General features: G+C 46.3%; 1 protein-coding gene across 1 annotated transcript in view; it reads right to left on the bottom strand.

Moving 5' to 3' along the window:
* The window catches only part of XKR6 (XK related 6), an 84,668-nt gene extending 61,628 nt beyond the window's left edge, over positions 1-23,040 (bottom strand). Inside the window, exon 1 of the mRNA XM_027765439.1 lies at positions 22,892-23,040. Within this exon, the coding sequence (XP_027621240.1) occupies positions 22,892-23,040 (149 nt within the window). The remainder of the gene's footprint in view (positions 1-22,891) is intronic.
* Positions 23,041-23,141: the final 101 nt, after the last annotated feature.

A 23,141-nucleotide genomic window follows, 5' to 3' on the forward strand; every position in this document is an offset into this window, starting at 1 on the left:
CTTTCCCATCACCAACTTCAGGTAATACAATCTTGCTGCATAGCCTCCCCCCTTAATTTGCAGGCTCAAGTTGCTACAGAGGGGTTGGGGATCAGACCATGGGGTGAGCCCCAGAGGAAAGCTCCCCTCCTCCACCCCATGCTCAGAGAGGTAGGATGTGACTTCCTCCCTCCCAGACAGGTGGCCCAGGGAGGGTTTTCTCTAGAAGGTTATTTGACAGCTTTAGGACCTTGGAAAGAGAATCCCACTCAATGGAGTCTTTTATCTCCTCTGCTCCATTTTTACCCAGATAGTCTAGGTCATTTGTTTTCAGACTTGTATTGTTTGAATTTCCAAGTAGTGGCTGTTCTTGGATGCTGAGTATCGTGTCTGGTCCCCCTGCTCCTGCCCTGAGTGCTTACAGTCCACACACTGAACACCCTGCACTGAAATCCAGACCAATCACATCCAAGTTCCCCTTTGCTCAGCCCTTCCAGGGTTAGGTAGCCAGCTCACTCTGAGTCCTGGCCCCAGTCTTCACAAAGGCCCCTCCTTCCTCCCTGACCTTTGTCATCATCCCTCCGGGCTCACTGGCTCTGGCCACACTGGCTGTATCTGGCTTGCTCTGCCTCAGGGCCTTTGCACAGACTGCTTACTGGGCCTGCAATGCTCTTTTTCTAGAGGCACCCATGGCTCACCTTCAGGCCTTTCTTCATGTGTCACTGTATCAGTGAGTCCCTTCCCGACAGCCCTGTTTCCTTTCCCATCCCCTCGAAGGGGCTGACCAAGGCCACCAACAGGATCAGACACCCCAGCAGGCTTGCTTGTTGGGCTCCCACTGTCCACTTAGGGCACCACGTTGCTGTGGCCCCAGGGCCAACATGCTAGCAAACTGGCCTCATGAGGATGGGTCCCTGGGTCCTGTGGACAGATGTCCACCCTAAGTCTTTGTTTCTCAGGGTGAGACGCCCCACCGCAGCTGGGTTCTGACATGGGCATGGGCACTGCAGGTGGGGCTCTGGGCAGGGCACCCTGCCTTGATTTGTGCATTGTGGAGAGAACCAAGCCATGATGGAAGGCTTAGCTTCTGGGGAGCAGTGCAGCCCCCTACAGCCTCCCCTACTCGGGGCACGGCCTAGCAGCAGCTGGGTCCCTAACTTACTGTTGACCGCTGGTGCCTAGCACAGCGCCTGAAGCACGTGCTGTGTGAATGCAGGGAGAGGAAGGACGGGGACACTTCCAGCCACTTCACATGATGCGCCCAGGCAGCAGGACCCCACGGAGACGGTTCCCACTTACTCTCTCTCCAGAAGGAAAACCAAGACAGCAAACAACTCACTTGAGACTTGGGGGGCTGAGGGCTTGGTGCCTGGAAGCACCAGCTCTCTTTCCGGCAGCTGCTAGGTGTTACCGGGGCAACAGACGCTGTCTGACAGGATTTGGCAAATTTAACTCTTCCTCTGCGCAGAACACAGAAGTGAGAAGGACTGAACACATGTTCTTGCTTCCGACAGTCATGCGATGGAGTGCAGCTTGTAACTCCTCCGAGCCAGCACTTCCCACTTCCCATCTAACTCGTCCTACCCCATGTGGGCCACCTGGAACCAAAGCCTGGGCTTCAGCATCCCCAGGAGTAGCACTCCTCAGAGGCACGGAGCTCAGTGTTCGGCCCAGCCTGAGGGGCCTGAGCTGGGATCCTGCTGAGGTGCAACTTGGCTGAAAACCTGCAGCAGTGATTGTCAACATCTGTGTTTCTGAGCTCTCCGACCTGGGGAAGGCTCAACCCAGACTGCACAGTTAGTGTGTCCCAAGCGGGACCCAGGAATCTGCACATCTAACCGGTTCCAAAATGATGCTGCCACTGCTGGTCCATGGACCACGTTTTAGACCACATATCAGTGTAGCCTTGCCAATCAAAACATGATCCCTGAGACCAGACAGTGGCATGGTGGTTAAGGTACTGGATCCCACGTGGACGACTACATGGTTCAAGTCCCAGACCTGGGAACTTGAAAAATATATGAGGCATGTGTGCGTGCATGCCCCAAATCCTGAGAGAAGAATAGAGGAGATGGGATTGTGACATGGCCATCCTCCCCAGGGGCTGATTTCTCATGTTCTCTCTCTCTCTCTCTCTCTCTCTTCCCCTTTCTTCTCCCTCCAGAGAGTGCACATGTTCTGTAGCAAACACACACACACACACAACATAATCCCTATGCCAGCAGCACCAGCATTCCCCACAAATGTCAGACATGCAAGCTCTCGGGCCCTCCCCTCATACCCCCAGAACAGAAACTCTAAATCTCCTGGGCTTTAGCCAGTCCTTGCAGGCATTCCAATGTACACTGACATTGGAGAAGCGGCAGTCTAAAACTATAAGAATTCCCTGGGGTCACTTCGAAGGCCCAGGCAGCAATTCCGTCTTTAGGAGTGGGATTCAGGCCACAGTCATTTTGAACGCTTCCTAGGTAATTATAATGTTCAGCCAAGCCTAAGAACCCAGGTCTAGAGCCTCCCTACTCGAAGCGTGGTCTTGGGGTCAGCAGTATTGGCATTGTCCAGGTGCTCATTAGAAACGCAGGGCCAGCAGGTGGCATAGTGGTTAAGATGCTGGACTCCCACATGGCTGACTGCACCAGGCTTGGTGGCTTGAAAATCACACTGGGCGCACGTGCATGTGTGCTTAAAATCACAAGAAGAGAATGGAGATGCGATTATGGCGTGATTTCTCACTTTCTATCTCTCTGTCTCTCTTTGTGTCTCTGGCAAATGCACATGCCCTATTGAAAAAAAAAAGTCTCTCAAAGAAAGAAAGAAAGAAAAAGAGAAGAAATGTGAACTCTCAGGCTGTAATCTGCTGAGTCAGAGACTGCACTTCGCCAAGATCCCTAAGCGATGGATATGCATAGTGAAGTGTAAGAGCCGCTGATCTAGAGACCCCTCCTGCCCATACCTACGGCAGCCTATGAACAAAGCATTCGACTTCTCTGAGGCTCTGTAAAACAGGCTTACTCTGGAAACTAGGTAACAATGTGTCCTACAGCAGCGGTGAGAGTCAGATGACACAGGAGGTACTTCATTATAGGGACTTGGTAAGTATCTCTGTCAACACTCCCAAACCTTGAAAGGAGCTCCAAGTGCCACCCCATAAGCCCTTCGGAACTGTCTGATCCCCTTTGGTCTGATGTTGATCTGTGGAGCTCAGCCACACGTGGGGAGGTGGGAAGCTTGGGACTGCCCATAGGGCTGCAGGAGGGGGCTCCTGAGGCCAATTCAGAAGGGCTCCGACCAGGCAGCCAGTGCAGGCAGTGCAGGGCAGACAGGCACATGCATGCCTGGCCTAGGCAATGGGCTAAGCCAGCTCAGCCCAGCCCTAAAGGAGAAGGCCCTGACCACAGGAAATGAAGTCAAGTTGAGGGGGGAAGTCGGGCCTCCCAGAACAGCAAGGATGCAGAGCAGAGCTGGCTCAGCACAGACTTGGAAAAAAGGGTCTTCAGGCCCTGCATTCATTTTTCAGGAAGTTCCATTCCTTAAGTGGGGCCTTAAGGTGGTAGGCACCAGCTGGACAGGCTGCCGAAGTCAGAGACCTCATCCTAAGGATGCCGAGGACTGGGAGGACTGTTCTCTTTCTGTCTTGGCTCCCAGTGGAGCAGATCTCCAGCACCCCAGGCTCGATCAGAGTTAAGAACACATGTATGTTAAAGTGCTTGGTTAACTCCAGAGGGCCACTGGTTAGCACTGTGTGGTCTTGGGATGAGTCAACATGGTGGGAATCAACAAGCTTCTTACTGGACACTCTTGTACCAAGAACAGCTAGATAAACAAAAGGTGGTGTGTCAAGGCAATTGAGCGGAAGGACATTCTGACACACGCCACAACATGGATGAACCTTGAAGACATAATGCTAAGCAAGATAAACCAGTGGCCCAAAGACAAATTCTCTACAATTCACTTACATGAGGTCCCTAGGGCAGTCAAACTGAGAGAGGCAGAGTAGAAGGAGGTTTCCAGGGGTTGGGGTGAGGAGGTATGAGGGGTTCATGTTTCATGGATATGGAGTTTCGGTTGGGAAGATGAAAATGTTCTAGAGATGAGTGGTGGTGACGGCAGCACAATGAATGTCCTTGCTGCCTCTAGACTTTTTTTTAAGGTTTTTGCCATAGGGTGCATGCACTCGCAGCAAACAGAGACAGTGAGAGGGAAAGCGAAAAATCATCCGCCAGGAGGGAGGACCACACTGCAATCCCTTCTCCTCCATTTTCCTGGGATTTGGGGCACACATGCACACATGCCTGCTGTGAATTTTAAGCTGCCGAGTCTGTGATTCAAACCACGGCCGACTATGTAGGAGTCCAGGAATGTAACCATTAAGCCATTTCTGGTCCCCTCGAACACATTTTTAAAGATAAGAACTCACATTCTCACCATGTTATAAGGTGAGAATTTAAAGTGACCCAGTACTAACTGTCATATGTGTCCCAGTATCTTGGTTAATGTCACCAAGAATAACAAAATAGCCATAGGGAAAAAGGACACAGCAGCCATTCCTTCCAGGACATCCATCAACATGTCTGCAACCCTGAAAGTATATAAAGAGCTCCCCTAGGGGCCAGCTGATGGCATGGTAGCTAAAGTGCTGGATCCAATATGGCCAACTGTGAGGTTGAGTCCTGGACCCAGCAGCTTGAAAAACATGCCAGGCACATGTGCTTATGTGCCCGAAATCCTGAGAGGAGAAGGGAGGAGGGATTGTGGTGCATCGATTCTCTCCTGGGGAGATTCTCTCCTGCATCTGTTCTCTCGCTCTCTGCCTCTCTCTGGAAAGTGCACATACCCTTTAGCAAACTCAAAAACAGGAGGATTTCCCTAAATTTAGGGCTCCACTGCCACAAGAGCAGGGAGGAGGCAGTGACAGTAGCTGAGGAGGCAGTGACAGCAGCAAAGTACACTGGCATGACTTTTCCAGACATTCTTTCATTCCCTCTTCCCAGCCAGCCTCCAAAACCCAGGTTATCCCCATTTTACAGATGAGACTGCCCAGGCATAAGGCTGCCGGTGTTTCCTGAGTGTCCACCTCCTGTTTCCACAGCGCTGAGCTGCTTTCCGAATGTTGGACATCGTTATCATTCTAGGATAAATGGAGACTCTGAAGCCAAGTCATTTGCTTAAGATCACATAGCAAATGAATCATAAAGCCAAATCTGAACCATGTTTTCCAGCTCTCCAGGGATCCTTCTCACTGGGCCCCAGTTTGCTCTGTGAAGACAGGTGGGAGAGAGAAGTAACTACCTCAGGAGGTACCTGGCCACTAGTTGTGCTCAAGAGATGCAAATGGAGGGACCAGCAGTTAGCGTAATGGCTATGTCGCTTGACTTCCATGTAGTCGAACGCAGTTCATGTCCCAGACCTGGTGGCTTAAACTCACGCTGGGCGCGTGTGCATGCGTGCCCAAGATCCCGAGAGGAGAATGGAGGAGAAGGGATTGCAGCATGGCCATCCCCCCTGGGGGGTGATTTCTCGCTTTCTATCTCTCTGTCTCTCTCTGTCTTTCTGGCAAGCACATGCACCCTATAGCAAAAACCTCTCCAAAAAAAAAGAGATGCAGATGGACCCTGCCATGGATATCTTAAGGGAGCACTCAGCTCCACATTTCTTTTCTTTTCTTTTCTTTTAAAGAATTATTTATTCAATTTTATTTATTCATTCATTTATTTTAATTTGGCCAGAGTGACAGAGAGGGAGAGATAGAGAAAGTGGGAAAGCAAGCCACCAGGCCCAGGACTCAAACCATGGTCAGCCACGTGGGAGTGTCCAGTGCCTTAACCACCACGCCACCTGGTCTCCTGGGCTCCACACTTGGAGCTTTAGCAAATACTCCAGGAAATAGCATAAACACCTCATTTTAGGAGTGTGGGATGACCAAGGCCTGGCGGGCAGACCTTCCACGGGGGAAGATGGATGAGCAGAGAGTGCCGTGCCTTGCCTGTGGTCACACAATTGGACCGACGCTGGCCAGTTCTCCCTGAGTTCCTAGTCACAGCAGCATGGAGGCCACCAGCTTGGAGGGAGGCGGATGTGCTCCTCTGAGACTCAGGTCCCCCTGCCCAGTCCTAACCCTGGACCACAGGCCGGCCAGGCTCCAGCCACATGCAGGACTGTCTCTTGAAGGAAAAGTGATTTTTTCTTTTATCCCGCCCCCCAGCTTGGGTGGGGGAGGAGGGGCGGAGGAGTTGGAGTACCATCTGGGGTGCCTGGGATGTTCGCTCCCTCGTATTCATCCTCATTCTCCCCCTTTCCTCTTGCCAAGAAGTATTACCCAGAGAGATTCTCTTTCTCTTCCAGGCACTGCTTCCGTGAGCAAAGTCCCTGGCACAGGAGGCAGAGGAAAGGGCGCGGAACTCGGGGTCAGAGCACCTTAGCGTTCAGTGGGCACGGGCGATGACAGCGTCCAGGAGGCGGGTGGTAGCGATGCTTGCCAAACACCGTGGATGTATTTACTGTCCACTTACGAATGGTTAAGATAGTGAATTTTATATGGCATGCATTTCAGCGTAATTTTAAAAAAGAACACCGAGATTCAAACTCCAGATCTGCCACCTGCTGACATGTGACCCTGAGGAATGGCCTTGGTCTCTTTCTCTGGAACATGGTCCTGGCTGCTGCAGTCTTCTGAGACCTGTGGGACCCAGGACAAAGTCCCAGCAGTTGTGCCCACAGAAACAGGGACGGGAGAGGAACCAGCGGCCTTGTGCTGGCTGCCCAGGCAGGGGTACTTTGGGGGGACGTGTAGAGATGCCCCCCCAGGCAGCTCGCCATCACGCAGCCTTGTGCAGGCACGTGCCGCCTCTCCCAGCACAGGGCACAGTGGAGTCGAGGAGAGCTGCTGCCCACCGGGAACGCACCTCTGACCTAATTCTCAGCACTCTAAAAAGACAAGTTCAGATAAAGTTGTCCTGCAAAGCGAACGACTGCTGAGAAGCGTGTTTCAAACTTCTGTCCTCTGAATGGGCAGGAGCTGCCACAGACACACACACATGCACATGCACACACACACACACATCACACACCTGCGGGACTGTTCATGCGTTGGAGCCCACAGACTGCTCTGGGCGTGGGATGAAAGGAGGAAAATTATACCTCTGCGCAGGCCCTGCCACTACACCCGCCTGTGCTCCTGCACGTCTGCGGGACTCCTCTGTGGGCTCCAGAACAGGGAAGGATCTGCTGGAGTGAGATAATTAAAGGGAAAGTGAGACCCCCTCCCTGCCAGGAGCACTGGCCACCTGGGGGCTGGGAACTAGATTTCAAATCCCAGCCCGTCCCAGCTGAAGGCAAGACCCAATCAATCTCTGCTCTGGCCTTGGCTGCTTCTACCACGTTCTGCAGGGAAACTTGGGTTTGAATCCCTGCTCTACCACTTGGGCTATTCATACAATCTCTGAGTCTTTGAGTCGTGGGAAAATGAAAGTATAAAAACGGATCCCGTGGGAACCAGAGGATGGCATAATGATTATGTTGCTGGACTCCCGTGTAGTAGACCGCGTTCGAGCCCTGGACTCAACAACTTAAAACTCACACCAGGTACATATCCATGTGTATCCAAAATCCTGAGAGGCATTTGGAGGAGAAGGGATTGCGGTGTGACCATCTCTCCTGGGGTGGGGGATGATTTCTTGCTTTCTGTCTCTCTGGCAAGTGCATGCGCCCTATAGCAAAACTCTCTCTCAAATAAATAAATTAATTAAAAAAAAAAAAAACACCTGCTCCATGAACTCCTTATGGCCAGTGCTGTGGGAGGAGTTCATGCGGTCATGAATGGAAAAGTGTATTTGTCAAATGAGCAACTAAAAGTAAATGAGGGCCAGTCCACGACCTTGTGGTTAAGGTGGCTGGATCCCACATGACTGACCACGTGGCTCAAGATGGAGTCCCAGCAGCTGAAGGACATGCCAGGTCCATGCACATGTGTGCCAGAGTACTGAAGGGAGGGAGAAATGGAGAAGACAGGACTGCAGTGTAACCATGCCTGATGGTGTATGTGTGTGTGTTGCGGGGAGGGGTGTTTTCTTGCTTTCCATGTCTCTCTGCCTTTCCTGGGCCTGGGCTAGTGCATGTGCCCTATAGGAAGTTTTTTTTTTTTTTGGAGAGGTTTTTGCTATAGGACGCGTGCGCCCGCCAGACAGACAGAGAGAGACAGAGAGACAGAAAGCGAGAAATCACCCCCCAGAGGGGATGGCCATGCCACAATCCCTTCTCCTCCATTCTCCTCTCGAGATCTTGGGCATGCACGCACACGCACCCGGCGTGAGTTTAAGCCACCAGGTCCAGGATTTGAACCGCGGTCGACTACATGGGAGTCCAGCGACATAGCCATTACACTAACTGCTGGTCCCATAGGAAGCTTTTTTAAAAAGCAGACGAGCACAGCCAAGCCCCACATGGTCCTCCTACCTTCCCTTCCCACCTGTCTTGCGTCTGTGCCATAGCAGAGGCTCTGCAATGCAAAACCACCATGGGGAAGACATGACTCCCAGAGACCTGGAGAAGCCCAGCAGCTTGTCTCATCCTACAGGACAGGAACCTGAGAACCAGAGAGTCCTGCACACCCTTTTCCTGGTGCGCCCCACCGGGTCATGTTAGGGCTCTCTGCACCCTAGGGTCTCCACTCCACTGCAAGTACTTTAGGACAGCATGTCCACTTTCATTCATCTGATAAAGAGCTAGCAAGTGCCTGCTATGTGTTAAATGAGGCACGTGAGGTTGAAAATGAATCAAGTTCTAATTTCAAGAGTTTAAAGTCTACCTAAAAAGAGTGACAAGGTGGCAACCATGTCTCGTTCATGAATGAATGAAGGTCACAAAGCCTTGAACTGGCTTCCTTATTCTTAAGGATACTGGCTGGGGATGACAAGTTACCTCTCCAGTGTGTGCAAGGATCAGATGGGCTAAGTTTTGCAAAGTTCAAGTACACAGTAGGCCCTCAATAAATGACAGCTATCATTTCAGCAACTGGTGAAATAACATACAGGGGATGACCCCACAATAGCAGCGATAATTTCTGGAGTTACACACTGACATCTCTCCAGCTTTCAGATTTTGGCCTTTGGACTAACATAAACCTGAAGGGTGTTCCTTGTTTAGCCTCATTCTCACCTCAGTAGAGAGAATAATGGAAATTAAAAGGGACTGGCCACTGGTTCCAGTGCACTACCTGAGTTCCCAGTGATGGTCCAGGCCTACCTAAACCCTAACTCGCCCAGATTCAGAACAGATTTATGGGAGAGAATAGATTTATTGCCTGATGTGCATATTTAATGACTTTCTAAGATAGTTCATAAATATACCATGCAATTTATTGGTATTTAATGTTATGCATTAATGAATCATTTTTAAGTCATCCAACACTGGCCAATTTGAAAAACTTAATGTAACATTCAATAACTCTTGTCAAGACTTAATAAATTTCCATGGATTTATACATTCTATGAAATGTATTCTAGCTCAAACAAATTAAATAATGCATGTGTGAGAATGGGGAAGGGGGAAACAGTTGGTTAAAGTCTGATTAAATAGGAAATAGGTATATTTTATCACTTGGGCTTTTTATTAGGGCCTCTTATGCATCCTTTTACAGAGGAAAAGACAGGTACCCCAAGACACTCCACTCAAAGTAGTGATGCAAGATACAGCCTTGGTCTCTGACCCTAATATGGAAGAAAATGGGCTTCTCTTTCTTGTCCTCTAGGCCTGTCCTTCACTGCATTGGTTCTTTGCTTTGACAAAAGTGCTCATCCTGAACTTCAGCCACTGCCCACAGTCACTCTCCCTGGCCCAGAGACAGCTAAACAATTCCTCTCCCAAGGCTAGCGCACAGCCATGTCCCATGTCACCGTACTGTCTGGGGAACTTCACTGGCTACCATGGACTATGGATGAAGCCACTCTCCTTAGCTCAGTGTTCCAGGCTTCCTGAATACTGTCCCACTATCTTCCCAGTGATAGCACTACACAATCCCAGCGAGAGGGTCCCATCTGGGCAAATAATCCTGCTGCCACATCCACACCTGACTGCCCCTGGCTCCCTGCACATGTGTGGACACACACACACATCTCTTTTCTCTGCCTAGAATGCCTCCTGATAGTCCAACTTCTCCTTCTGAAGTCCTACATGACTTTAGGGACCCAATCTTGCCTTCAACTTCACCTCCTTGTTGCAGTTTTCCCTGAATCCCCAGCTGAAAAAGAGTTCACCTGGGACTCTCATGGCGTATCCAACTCTGCCCTCCTTCCTGCTCCCTCCCACTAAGAAGAAATCTTCCTAGGGCTGAGGCCCACTCAACTTGTCCCTTTACTGACCACCCCACAAGGCCCAATGAGGCTCACTATGCATTTGTTGAAAGAACATGTAAGTAAAACTAACTAATGTTTGTAGAACGAGGAAGCAAACACACAGCTTGCATCAGCAGACGGTTTGCATCAGGTGCAAGGGTCCTGATTCCCAGCAGCCAGGATATTCCTAAGAGGAACTGCCTAGAACCAGGCTGCCCCTCAAAGGGATAGGGCGGCAAGATCACCACATCTGAGCCAATACCTCTGACAGTGTCCTCTTCAACCAAGTCTTTATAAATATCACCACTGTCCCCCTAGCCTCTTGGCAATCAGGACAGGAGGGCAGGTCACTTTACCCATCTGAGCTATTTCCTTCTCAGCAAAATAAGCTAAGCACACCCTGCCTCCTTCTTGGCTTTCTCAAGGGGGTCCACATAAAATCATGCTTGCAGGTCCCTTGTGGACAAGGCAGGGCGTGGGACTGACAATGGCCACAGCAGTTCCCAGATCTCTGGCCCCTTTGGCTGCTTTGGCCCCTTGCACAGCTCCTCTCTCAGCTTTGAGCACAGACCACATGCTCTGGGGAGAGGTGGTGCAAGGCTGTGGATGCATGCAGACCAGCAGGCCAAGGTCTTTCTGAAGGCTAGAGGATCTGCTTCTCTTAGTAGTTCCTGGGGGCTTACAAGGACCTCTACTGTGACCCAAAGAGGAGCCAAAGAGAAGGGAAAGATTTGTTAGCTCCACCCGCCCCAATCCAAGCCTGCTGCTAAGGTCTGCCATGCCACATCTTGACTCACACCAGACCCAGAAGCAGACATCTCTACCCCCAGGAACTTCCCATCAGACCTTGTAAGGAGATGTGCTAGGCAGGCCAGGAACACAGAGAGGGAGGGAGCCACTTCAGGAGAGCTTCAAAAGGAGAGAACATCTGAGCTAGGCCCTGATAGCTACAGCCAGATCTCCCCACTCAGAGGGCCTTTCCAGGCAGGAGACAGAGTGCCCAGGATGTCTGGGGAGGTTTTGCAACTGCAGAGGCTGCTGTGGAGTTGAGCTGGAAAAGTTCTCTGTGGTCATCTGAGGTGGGCTCTGAATTCAAGATGTCTACACAGGATCCCAGGGGTGACAGGGAGCTGTCAACAGATGTTATACAGGGAATTGATCAGATCTGGCCTATATGTAGGAAAGACTACTAGGAACAACAGCTCCATGGGGACATGGATTCTCATTTGTGTTCATTGCTGTCTCTTCAATGACTGGGAACATACCTGGTACATAGTAGGTGCTCTATGGATTACTACTGATGAGTTACTATCCCAACACAGCTATCCATCTATGTTGTATGAATTAAGACTGATAGCTTATGGTATATATCCCCTATCTATCATCTATTATCTACTTGTCTGTCTATATATCCTTCTCTCTGTCCATGCTGCATGAATTAAGACTGATGGGTTGTGATATATATATATATATACATACATATATATATACCACACCTATTATCTATCTGTCCATCTGTCTGTCTTTCTATGTCACATGAATTATGACTGATGAACTAAAGACTGAAGGCACTTGAGAAGGAACACTGTGAGGTGCAGTCGGTCTCCACAAACTACGGCAGGAAGAAAAGAAAACCAGAGCCCAACATTGTTCTTTCCTAAGTGTGTAAGGACAAAATACAAGGTAAATGCAGATACTTTTTTCCATTTTTAATTCCTATTCCTTTCTCCCCCCAAACCTTTGGTGTCTGCTACCACTTGCCCACTGCCAAGAAGGCCCAGATGATAAGGTAAATTAATAAAGAGCAAAGGAACAGCTATTACCAAAACCAGGAGAGCGTCCAGCAGACAGCTTAGTGGTTATGCCACTGGACTTCCACATGACTGATTGTGGTTCAAGTCCTGGACCCGGTGGCTTAAAACATACCAGGCACATGTGCATGCATGCCCAAGATACCAGGAGGAGAATGGAGGAGAAGGGATTGCAGCATGGCCATCCCTTCTGGGGAGTGATTTCTCACTTTTCCTTTCTCTCTCTATCTCTCTCTCTCTCTGGTGAGTGCATGTGCCCTGAGGCAAAAACCCGTTTAAAAACCATGGGAGAAAGACAAGGTTGGCTATTTCCCTATGGTCTCATGTGCTCATGGTTGTAGGTTTCAGTGTATTCACGGAAAGTAAATACATTTTCTGACAGTGAACTGAGAAATAGCTCCTATGGCAAAATTAATGCTGTCAAGAGTCCATGTAGCTTAGCAGCCATTGCTATATTCCAGGTGAGGCTCATGGTGGCCTTAGTCAAGGCCCAGCAAAGAACCAGTACGCACAGCACAGAAGGGCCAGCTAGAGATAGTGTTTCCAAGATAGGCCAATAGGCTATAAGGAGCGTGAGAAAGTCAAGGCTTTGGAAGGAGAGGATTGGTTTCCAGGAAATGACCAGACTCGAAGCAGAGGAGTCGGAAAGAAGCACTTTAAGAGCAAATGATATCAGACCACTTACTAATCTTGCTGAATCTAAAATTAATAGAATTATAGGCCCAGTGTCTAAAACGAACCTTCAAAGTGTAGTACTGACTGTACTTTCCAGGTGACAAAACATAACAGAATTTCTATTAAGGACACGCAGCCAGTATTCCCCATAATTTGTCCTAGTGACTGACTACCCACACCTCCAGCAGTTTCTTCCTTATAACTAAGTTGAAACCTTCTGCTCTAGTTTAAGTATTTCTTCTTTCTCTAGTGGAAAATCACCACTTTGTAGGTGGTAATAATAGTGCCTAGTATTATGTGGAGATGCTACATTTCAAATCCAAATCATGGCTGATGGAAAAATGGGCAAATTCATGAATTGTGCTTTTTACTCCAAAGGCTCGTTGTTTGGGAAAAGCCATGATTTGGATGAAGACTACTCATATTTCAAAAGGCTAGTTACCCCAATAAAGCAAGACTCATGGCGTCCACTTTTTCATGCAGTAAAAGTGGTGGTCACTGCAGAAACTTTAGCTGATACCCTACACTGAGGCTCATACTAGGGTAATGGCTTTGGAGGTGGGAAATGCGACCCGTTTATCCCAGTGAAGTCTGCACGAATCAACTCAACTCTCACACAATGTCTCTCCCATCAGTTCTGCTTCAAAGGCAAGTGACAGGTGACAAAATTAATATGTGGCTGCAAAGTAAAACTAAAAGATACAGTGAAAACCACACCTTCCCTTTAAGTGCTCTCAGCTGAAAATCATTTCCAAGAAAGTGAATGTAATGTTTAGTCTCACAAGAAAGAAGGAAGTCTGGAGAGACTTCCTGTGTGTCCTGGTTTTTATATCTAAAATGCCACAGCATAATGCATTCAAAAGTGGTGAGCATGCTAACTCTCTGGGCTTCGAGTCCAGCCTCTATTTTTAAAAGACAAAAGAAAAAAAAGTCACACTCTTCAACACCTGTGCTTCTCTATATTCGTACCTGGACTTTAGATATATCTATATCTATCTATCTATCTATCTATATATTTGGTTTTTTGTTGTTTTTTTGTTTGTTTGTTTTTTGAGAGGGGAGAGGTTTTTGCTATAGGGTGCGTGCACTTGCCAGAAAGGCAGAGACACAGAGAGATAGAAAGTGATAAATCACACCCCCAGGGGGTATGGCCATGCCACAATCCCTTCTCCTCCATTCTCCTCTCAGGATCTTGGGCACACACACATGACATACACGCCCCGTGTGAGTTTAAGCCACTGGGTCCTGGACTCAAACATGGTCAACTACACGGGAGTCCAGTGACATAGCCATTATGCCAACTGCTGGTCCCAGACCTTAGGCATATGTTTAACCTGCCCCCTCTCCAATCTTACTGGCTCCGTTGTGACTAAGAGCACGTGGGAAAAATGTTTTTTCATCGTCAAGTGGAAGTGCTGAGCAGGCCACAGATCTGGAGAGACTGTGCAGAAGTCAGTTTATCTTATGAGGAAATTATATAGGTACAAGTCTAGGAAAGAGCCAGAAATTGGTTTGTAGCTAGAATCAGAACCCCAGACATCTCTCAGGGACTCTAGATATTGTGCTCATCACCTGCTGTGGCCATCAGTGATAGAGCAGCCAGAGGAAGACAGAACTTGGCACAGGACTGGAGAGGACTCAGAGGGTGAGGGCCTGAGCAGTTCCAGGGAGATGGCTGAGGTCTGAGGATGGGCTGGGGCTGGGGTTGGTTGGCCCACTGGGACCCACTTCTCCTATATAATCTTTGATAAGCCATTTAACTTCTCCAAGCCTGTATTCTTCTCTGCTAAATAGGGATCCATACCCATTAACTTACAGGGTTGCAGGGATCAAATGAAAGGATATATGAAAATGTCTCTCAATGCATAAATAATATTCTATAAATGTAAGCTCCTATGTGGATCTAGGGAGAAACACAATACAATCAAATAAAACTAAGGAAGGGAAAAGGGCAGAATTTAAATTATTGATAAATTGAGCCAGCAGGTGGCATGGAGGTTAAGGCAGTTGGATCCCACAACTGACTGTGTGGTTCAAGTCCTGGACCTGGTGGCTTGAAAAACACATAGGACATGTGTGCATATGTACCCAAAATCCAGAGAGGAGAGTAGAGGAAACGAAATTGCTGCATGGCCATCCACCTGGGTGGGTGCTTCCTCATGTTCTCTCTTTCTCTTCATCTCTCCAGTGAGATCACATGCCCTACAGCCAAATAATAATAATAATAATAATAATAATAATGAATTTAAAAAGCAATGAACCAAAAATAAATTAAATATAGAAGTGACATAAATTCAAGATCTGCTTCTTTAGGGAAAAAGAAAATAAATTGTTAATTCACATAATGAAGAAACAAAGGAAGAGAACACAAATACACAGAATAAGAAATGGTGATTCAGAAACAACCACAGACACACAAGGCATTAAGTAAATTCGCTCCATTCTAGGTAGGTAAATTGGTAAACCCAAATGAAACGAAATATCTTATAGCAAAACACAAGCTACCAAAGCCAACCACTGGAAAGTCAGAAAAGATAAAGAAAACAATTCTCATAGAAAAATAAAATGATCTTAGAGCTCAATCCACTAGGAAGAATGGGGCCCAATTAATTTTATAGAAAAATTCAATGTAATCTTAAGAAACAGACGACTGCAATGCTATTTAAATTGTTCTAGACCATAGAGAAAGAAGAAAAGCTTACAGAGTCTTTTTTGAAAAACTAGCATAACATTGACATCAAAACCCAAAAAGATAAAGCATAAATAAGACTATAGGCCAACCTTTCTTCGAAATATTATTGCAAATCTCTTAAATAAAACATTAGCAAACAGAATCCAGCAGCACAGTAAGAGAATGCCACGTTTTAGACAAATGAGTCATATATTCCACAAATACAGGGATGTACTAGGAAATCTATTACCATAGCTTTCCATATTCATGGGCGCAAAGAAAAGGAAAATCATCTCCACAGATATTGAAAGACATTTTATAACATTCAACATTCCTTCTCAATCAAAATAAAATTATTTTTATTTGAAAATATAATAAAATGATTTCATGAATACACACACACACACACACACACACCTCAATTCAAAAGGCCACATTACGTTTATCTGAGAAACACAAAACGTACTTTGAGACTGTCTATTATCAATGCAAATTTTTAGCACTGGCCTAAAGGTACTAGTCAAGTCAAATAGAAAGAAAGAAGTGTAAAAAAAACTGGAAAGGAGAAGGTAGAATTAACATTGTTTTCAGATGACAACTCCAGAGACTCAGTTGATAAATGATTAAAACAGTAAAGAAATGCAAGTAGGTCATTGAGCATGGAATTAACGAGCAGAAATCATCAGCCTTCCAAATGAAAACAAGTAAATGAAAGAAAACACCAAAAAAAAAAAAAGTACCCAAAAGATAAAATACGCATGGATATACTTACTAGGAAAGGTATATTAAAAAATCAGTGGATAGTTAGTGGCATGACAATTAAGACAGCTGGATCACATATGGCCAACTGCATGGTTCAAGTCCCAGACCCAGTGGCTTGAAAAATACACTGGGTGTGTGTGTGAGTGCTCTGAGTCACTACAGGAGGGAGAGATGGAGGAGGATGGATTGTGGCATGACCAAGTCACAATGTGTGTGTGTGGGGAGGGGGCTAGTTCCTCATTCTCCTTCTCTTTCTCTCTGTCTCACTTTGGTGAGTGTATGCATCCTTTAGCAAATTTTCAAAAAGACAAAAAAAAACCCACTAAAACTCTGTTATAGAAACAACAGACTTAAACAATGGGAAGACATCCTAGGTTCTTAGAAAGTACCAACATATTAAAGATGTGAATTCTCCCTAAATTAATACATCAGTTAGCATGTAGGGGCTGGATGCAGGCCAGCAGTCATGCAAAGCTCTTCAAGTCTAACCCAAATGAGAAGGTTCCAGGTTCATGTCCAGAGACCTCCCTGTTTCGTCTTTAGACCCACAGCTTAGTCTAATTTAACCTCATATAGACAGTTCCCAACTTTGGATGGACTGAGACGATTTTTTGATTGGTGGGAAAGTAACATGCATTTAGCAAAAACTATACTTCAAGTACCCAAACAAAACCTCTGTTTTTCACGTTCAGTACAGTATTTCGTAAATTGCATGAGTTATTCAACACTTGATTATAAAATAGGCTTTGTGTTAGATGATTCTGCTCAATCCTGGGCTAATTCCAGTGTTCTGAACATGTGTAAGGTAGGCCAGGCTACGTGATGCTGTTGGTAGGCTGAGTGGATCAAACACATGTTCAATTTACTACAGCTGGAGCTTATGATGGGGTTATCAGGACATAACCCCATCATAAGTAAAGAAGCATCTTAACAATAATCTGTAAATATCACCTATGTAATAGGAAAGTAATGTTTAAGCAGCATTAAACCTGAAACTACAAAATACGATTCAGAGAGGCATCGGTGTATGGGTTAAACAACCGGGTGCCACATCTCTGTATCCTGAAGAGGCACTTACCATAATGGAAATCTAAAGTGGTATTACTAGTTGATCAATTCACTCCAAGTCTCTCAATAGTCTATCCAATGAGAGTGTCATCATTATCACCAATTTACAGTTGAGAAAAATGGCCAACGATCCTTCTAGCTGTTTGGACCCTATACCTTGGGAGTCAGCCTTGACTTCTCTTTCTCACACACTATATTCAATGAATTATTATATACTGAAGGCTTCAGATCTATATCTAGATTTCAACCACTTCCCCCAGCCCTAGTGAGACTACACACAGCCAGATCCCCTCATCGCTCACCCTCATGTTTCTGTTCCTTGTCTTGTTTTCAGTTCCTTGGCCCTATCTAACTGGCTCCCCTCCTACCCAGGACCCCACAGTTTATTCATCACTGAAGCCAGAGGGATCCTGGTAAACTGTGAGTCACACCCTGTCTTTTTTCTGTTCAGAATTCTGCAATGGTCCCCCTATTTCACTCAGATAAAAATCCGAAGAATTTTCTATGGTCTCAAGATCCCACATGATGTGGGCCCAGACTTCCTCTGGGACGTCCTCTCCTACCACCTTCGCTGTCATCCTGTCTCATCTAGGCTGAATGGCCTCCTTCTTGGTTCTCAAACATTCCAGGCAAGCTCCGCCTACAGGTCTTTCAAGGCTCCAGGATTGTGTTTTCACCAACATCTGCGTGGCTTCCTCCTCTCTTCTCTCAGATCTTTACTCAAAAACCGCCTTCTCTGGGTCAGGGATACACAGGGATTAATGATGCTAGCCTCACTACTTCAGAGTATGCTTAAATTCTTTCACACACACAAAATCATTTAAGTCAATTTCTCAGTGGCGATTTCTTTGGCCATTTCACCTCAATTTCACACCCTCTCAACACCACCAACTTCATGTCTCTATTCCTTGCCTTGTTTTCGGTTCCTTGCCCCTATCTAACTTTTAAAATTTATTTTATTTGTTATCTGATCCCCTCTAACATGGATCTTTATTTTTTTTTATTTCACATTTCTATTTTTAAATTTTCAGTTGCCAGAGGACACATGTGCTCACCAGAGAGACAGAGATAAAGTGAGATGGAGAAAGTACCCCCCATGGGGTGTGGTCATACCACAATCTCTTCTCCTCTATTTCTCCATCCTGTTGAGATTTGGGGCATGCAGGCACATGCACCTAGGATGTTTTTTCAAGTTGCTGGGTTCGAGATTCAGACTTCATGGTAGACCATGTTGGAGCCAATGCCCTTAATCAGTAGGCCATAGTGCTGGTGATAGATCATTTATTTATTCATTTATTTAGTTATTTAGGTTTTGGCCATAGACCATGTGCTCTTGCCAGAGAGAGACATAGAGAGGAAGAGTGAGAAATCAGAAAGTATAGCCATGCTGCAATACCTTCTCCTCTCAGGAGGGACCCTGAGCACACATGCACTTGAACCCAGGGTGATTTTTAAGGAACCAGATCTAGGACTCAAACTATGGTCAACCATTTGGGAATCCAGAGCCTTAAGCACCATGCCACCTGCTGCCTACCCTACCCTTCCCCTCCCCCAGCCCTGACTCCTAATCTGTTTTGTGTTCTGTCTTTTCACTCAGCATCTAGCATAGCTCCTGGCTCAAAGCAGATGTCAACAAATTTTTGTTAAATGAACAAGTAGATGAATGGATTCAGTCACGCTTCCTGAGATACTCAGTCATTTTGTTTGTTCACTTGGTCTCCTTTGCAACTTTGTGCTTTCCATTCTTTGAAAATCCATAGCAGACCTATAGACCATGTACACAGAGACATTACCAATCTTTCCAGAAGAGTTGAGAACCCCCATTGTTATGCAAGTGGAACAGGTGATCAGAAATAGGGGGCGCTCTAAGCTTGGTTCCATTTCCCTCTATCCTTTTGCTGCCTTTTCATGCAAGATACACAGAGAAATGAGAACTGTGGAGGAGTGAATCTGTGTGGAGGCCATTACAAAAGGGAATAACCCTGGGCTTGTTCTGGGACATGTCAGCAATTGGGAGCCAAGGGGCATAAATGTATCGCCATCACTGAAGGTGGCATTCATCTGGGACACCAAAGGAAGAAAAGAAGTCAAAGGGAGTTGTTGGTCCACATTCTTCTCACAGAACCAATGCTCAAAAAATGTGACGTCAATGACTGAAATCTGTCATTGGCCTTTTGCAGACAAAAGATGCGCATTCGTCCTTCCACCCAGTGGCATGTGACCAAAAGTCACAACGTTCTAGGTGACTCAAGCAAAAGGCAGAAAAAAGCACTGTGTCTACATAAAGGACTTCCCTGACATGAGCAATGCAATGCAATTCAATCCTGATATTACCTGGATACTACGGAGGCAGGCTACTTCCTTCTGTTTACTCACCTCAACTACCTTGTTAGGTGCTAAGAGGCAGACAAGGAGGTGACATCTACAGCCTAGTATGGGCATGCCCTCTGTGGGAGTTAGACAGAGAGCTGGGTAATACCTGAAAGGGAGGTGAGTTCAGTTAACTAGACAGCCCAGTGGTTGGAGAGAAGGTGTGGATATAAAAGAGCCATTTGCTTGGATTAGGAGAAGTGAACACTGAGATACCACTGAGGCTAACAGAAGTTGTACACAGGTTAATAATCTTTTTATAATTCCTTTGGCTAAGTCATCTGTGAGAAACAAGGCAGCCAGAACGGTCATTACACAATGATTTACAACAGGACATGATACTTAACTAGCACTTGACTAGCCTCAAATCACAAACCATAGGAGACATAAGATCACCAACATTGACATTAAATTTCTTTTTTAATTTTGCTGTGGCATGTGTGCTCACTGGGGAAGTGATAAAACACCCCCCATGGGAAATGGTCACACCACAATCCCTTCCTCTCCATCTCTCCCTCCTTTCAGGATTTTGGGCACACATGCACGTGTACCCAGTGCGTTTTTGAAGCTACCAGGTCTGGAGTGTGATCTATGCAGTTGGTCACATGGGATCCAGCCCTTAACTGTGACACTTTCGGCTGGCACTACATTGAATTTAATTATGAAACCTGGATCTATTTTGATAATTGAAAGGAATCACAGGGAGGGAGAGAAGGTTAAAATGACAACTTTAAATACAGCAGAGTGGCTAGAAGAATAGGTTCAAATCCTGACTCCACAACCTGTGAATATGTAACATTAAGTAAGTTCTTTAGCCTTTCTAAGTTTCAGTCTTATCCATACAATTAGGCCTATATCAGTATGGTATCTACCTCACAGAAATGAAGTTATGAAAATTGGGACCAGCAGTTAGCGTAATGGCTATGTCACTGGACTTCCATGTAGTCGACTGCGGTTCAAGTCCCGGACCCGGTGGCTTAAAACTCACACCGGGCGTGTGTGTGTGTGTGTGCCTAAGATCCCAAGAGGAGAATGGAGGAGATGGGATTGCGGCGTGACCATCCCCCCTGGGGGGTGACTTCTCGCTTTCTGTCTCTATGTTTCTCTCTCTCTCTGTCTGGCGATCGCACGTGCCCTATAGCGAAAACCTCTCCAAAAAAAAAAAAAAAAAAAAAAAAAAAAAAAGAGAAAAAAATATAAAAAACTGAGATACCACTGAGGCTAACAGAAGTTGTACACAGGTTAATAATCTTTTTATAATTCCTTTGGCTAAGTCATCTGTGAGAAACAAGGCAGCCAGAACGGTCATTACACAATGATTTACAACAGGACATGATACTTAACTAGCACTTGACTAGCCTCAAATCACAAACCATAGGAGACATAAGATCACCAACATTGACATTAAATTTCTTTTTTAATTTTGCTGTGGCATGTGTGCTCACTGGGGAAGTGATAAAACACCCCCCATGGGAAATGGTCACACCACAATCCCTTCCTCTCCATCTCTCCCTCCTTTCAGGATTTTGGGCACACATGCACGTGTACCCAGTGCGTTTTTGAAGCTACCAGGTCTGGAGTGTGATCTATGCAGTTGGTCACATGGGATCCAGCCCTTAACTGTGACACTTTCGGCTGGCACTACATTGAATTTAATTATGAAACCTGGATCTATTTTGATAATTGAAAGGAATCACAGGGAGGGAGAGAAGGTTAAAATGACAACTTTAAATACAGCAGAGTGGCTAGAAGAATAGGTTCAAATCCTGACTCCACAACCTGTGAATATGTAACATTAAGTAAGTTCTTTAGCCTTTCTAAGTTTCAGTCTTATCCATACAATTAGGCCTATATCAGTATGGTATCTACCTCACAGAAATGAAGTTATGAAAATTGGGACCAGCAGTTAGCGTAATGGCTATGTCACTGGACTTCCATGTAGTCGACTGCGGTTCAAGTCCCGGACCCGGTGGCTTAAAACTCACACCGGGCGTGTGTGTGTGTGTGTGCCTAAGATCCCAAGAGGAGAATGGAGGAGATGGGATTGCGGCGTGACCATCCCCCCTGGGGGGTGACTTCTCGCTTTCTGTCTCTATGTTTCTCTCTCTCTCTGTCTGGCGATCGCACGTGCCCTATAGCGAAAACCTCTCCAAAAAAAAAAAAAAAAGAAAGAAAATGAAATGAGATAATATATGTAAAGCATTTAATATAGTGCCTAGCACACAGCATGTGCTCAAAAAGTATTATTAATAATTCTGTGATATTGTGGGGCCAAAACACATGTGCAAATATCCTGTCCAGATCATGGACTATTAGAAAACAGTGTCCCCTCTCTCTTGGGGCCAGCAGGTGGTGTAGTGGTTAAGGTGCTGGACTTCCACATGGCTAACCACAGTTCAGGTCTTGGACTCAGTGGTTGCTGGGTGCATGCACATGCATGCCCAAAATCCCAAGAGGAGAATAGAGGAGAAGGGGTTGTGGAGTGACCATTCCACTGAGGGGGTGATTTATCACTTTCTGTCTCTCTAGCAAGACACCCTATAGCAAAAATCTCTCTCTCAAAAAAAAAAAAAAAGAAAGAAAGAAAGAAAGAAAGAAAGAGAGAAAGAGAGGAAGAAAGAAAGAAACAAAGAAAGAAAAAAGAAAAACACGCTCCCTATGAGTGGGAAGAAGTCTTGCAGACATTATGTAAAAGGCCCAATCTAACCAAACCAGTCCCAATTTTTGGTGCCTTTTCATGGAGCGTTGCTGGCTACTTGTATATAACAGAATCCGTGAAGGTCGTGGTTCAGCCTTGATCTGTCTATGTTTAGGTGATCAGAGGTCTGCAGAATGGACAACACATGGAGTCACTGCTTCAGCATGTGACCAACACAAGGTGGCCATTCTCTGTGGGACAGCAGTGGCACTCTTTGTAAAGTGCTTACTGAGACCATGATACTCTCCACTTTAGAGGTGAGACTTTAAAAATGACAAACCCACTACATTAAAACAAACAAAATGACTTGTGACAGCCAGGTGTTTGGATGGGTGGTGGTTATACTTGTAAGTGATTTTCATTGCAGTTTTAGCAAAGAACTACTCCAGTACAAAGGACTCTAACCGGGGACTATCAAAGACTGTGGAGTTGCTGCTGCTGAATATCACATTATTCTCAATTTAGTAGCAGAGGGGGAAAGGTGGTGCTGGTCATGGTTCTGAAAAGCCTGCTCCGACACCAGCAGTACCTATCCATGGTCACAGTCCACTGTGGCCGGGAGATACTAAGAGGCAGAACTTTTGCTGTAAATCTTACTGCTATTCTCACACCAGCAACGGAGAGGGCGCTGGCCGTGGTGCTGAAAAGCCTGCTCTGCTTCCGATAGCAGCTGTCCATGGTGGTAACTGCTATAGCACCATTAACCCTGACATCCACTGTGGCTGAGACCGTTCTCAGCATTTAAAGTTTTGCTCTAGCTGAAATTGTCTTCCTCTTTC

Source organism: Tupaia chinensis, unplaced genomic scaffold (assembly GCF_000334495.1).
Source record: "Tupaia chinensis unplaced genomic scaffold, TupChi_1.0 Scaffold138390_1, whole genome shotgun sequence".
NCBI classification, from domain to species: Eukaryota; Metazoa; Chordata; class Mammalia; order Scandentia; family Tupaiidae; genus Tupaia; species Tupaia belangeri.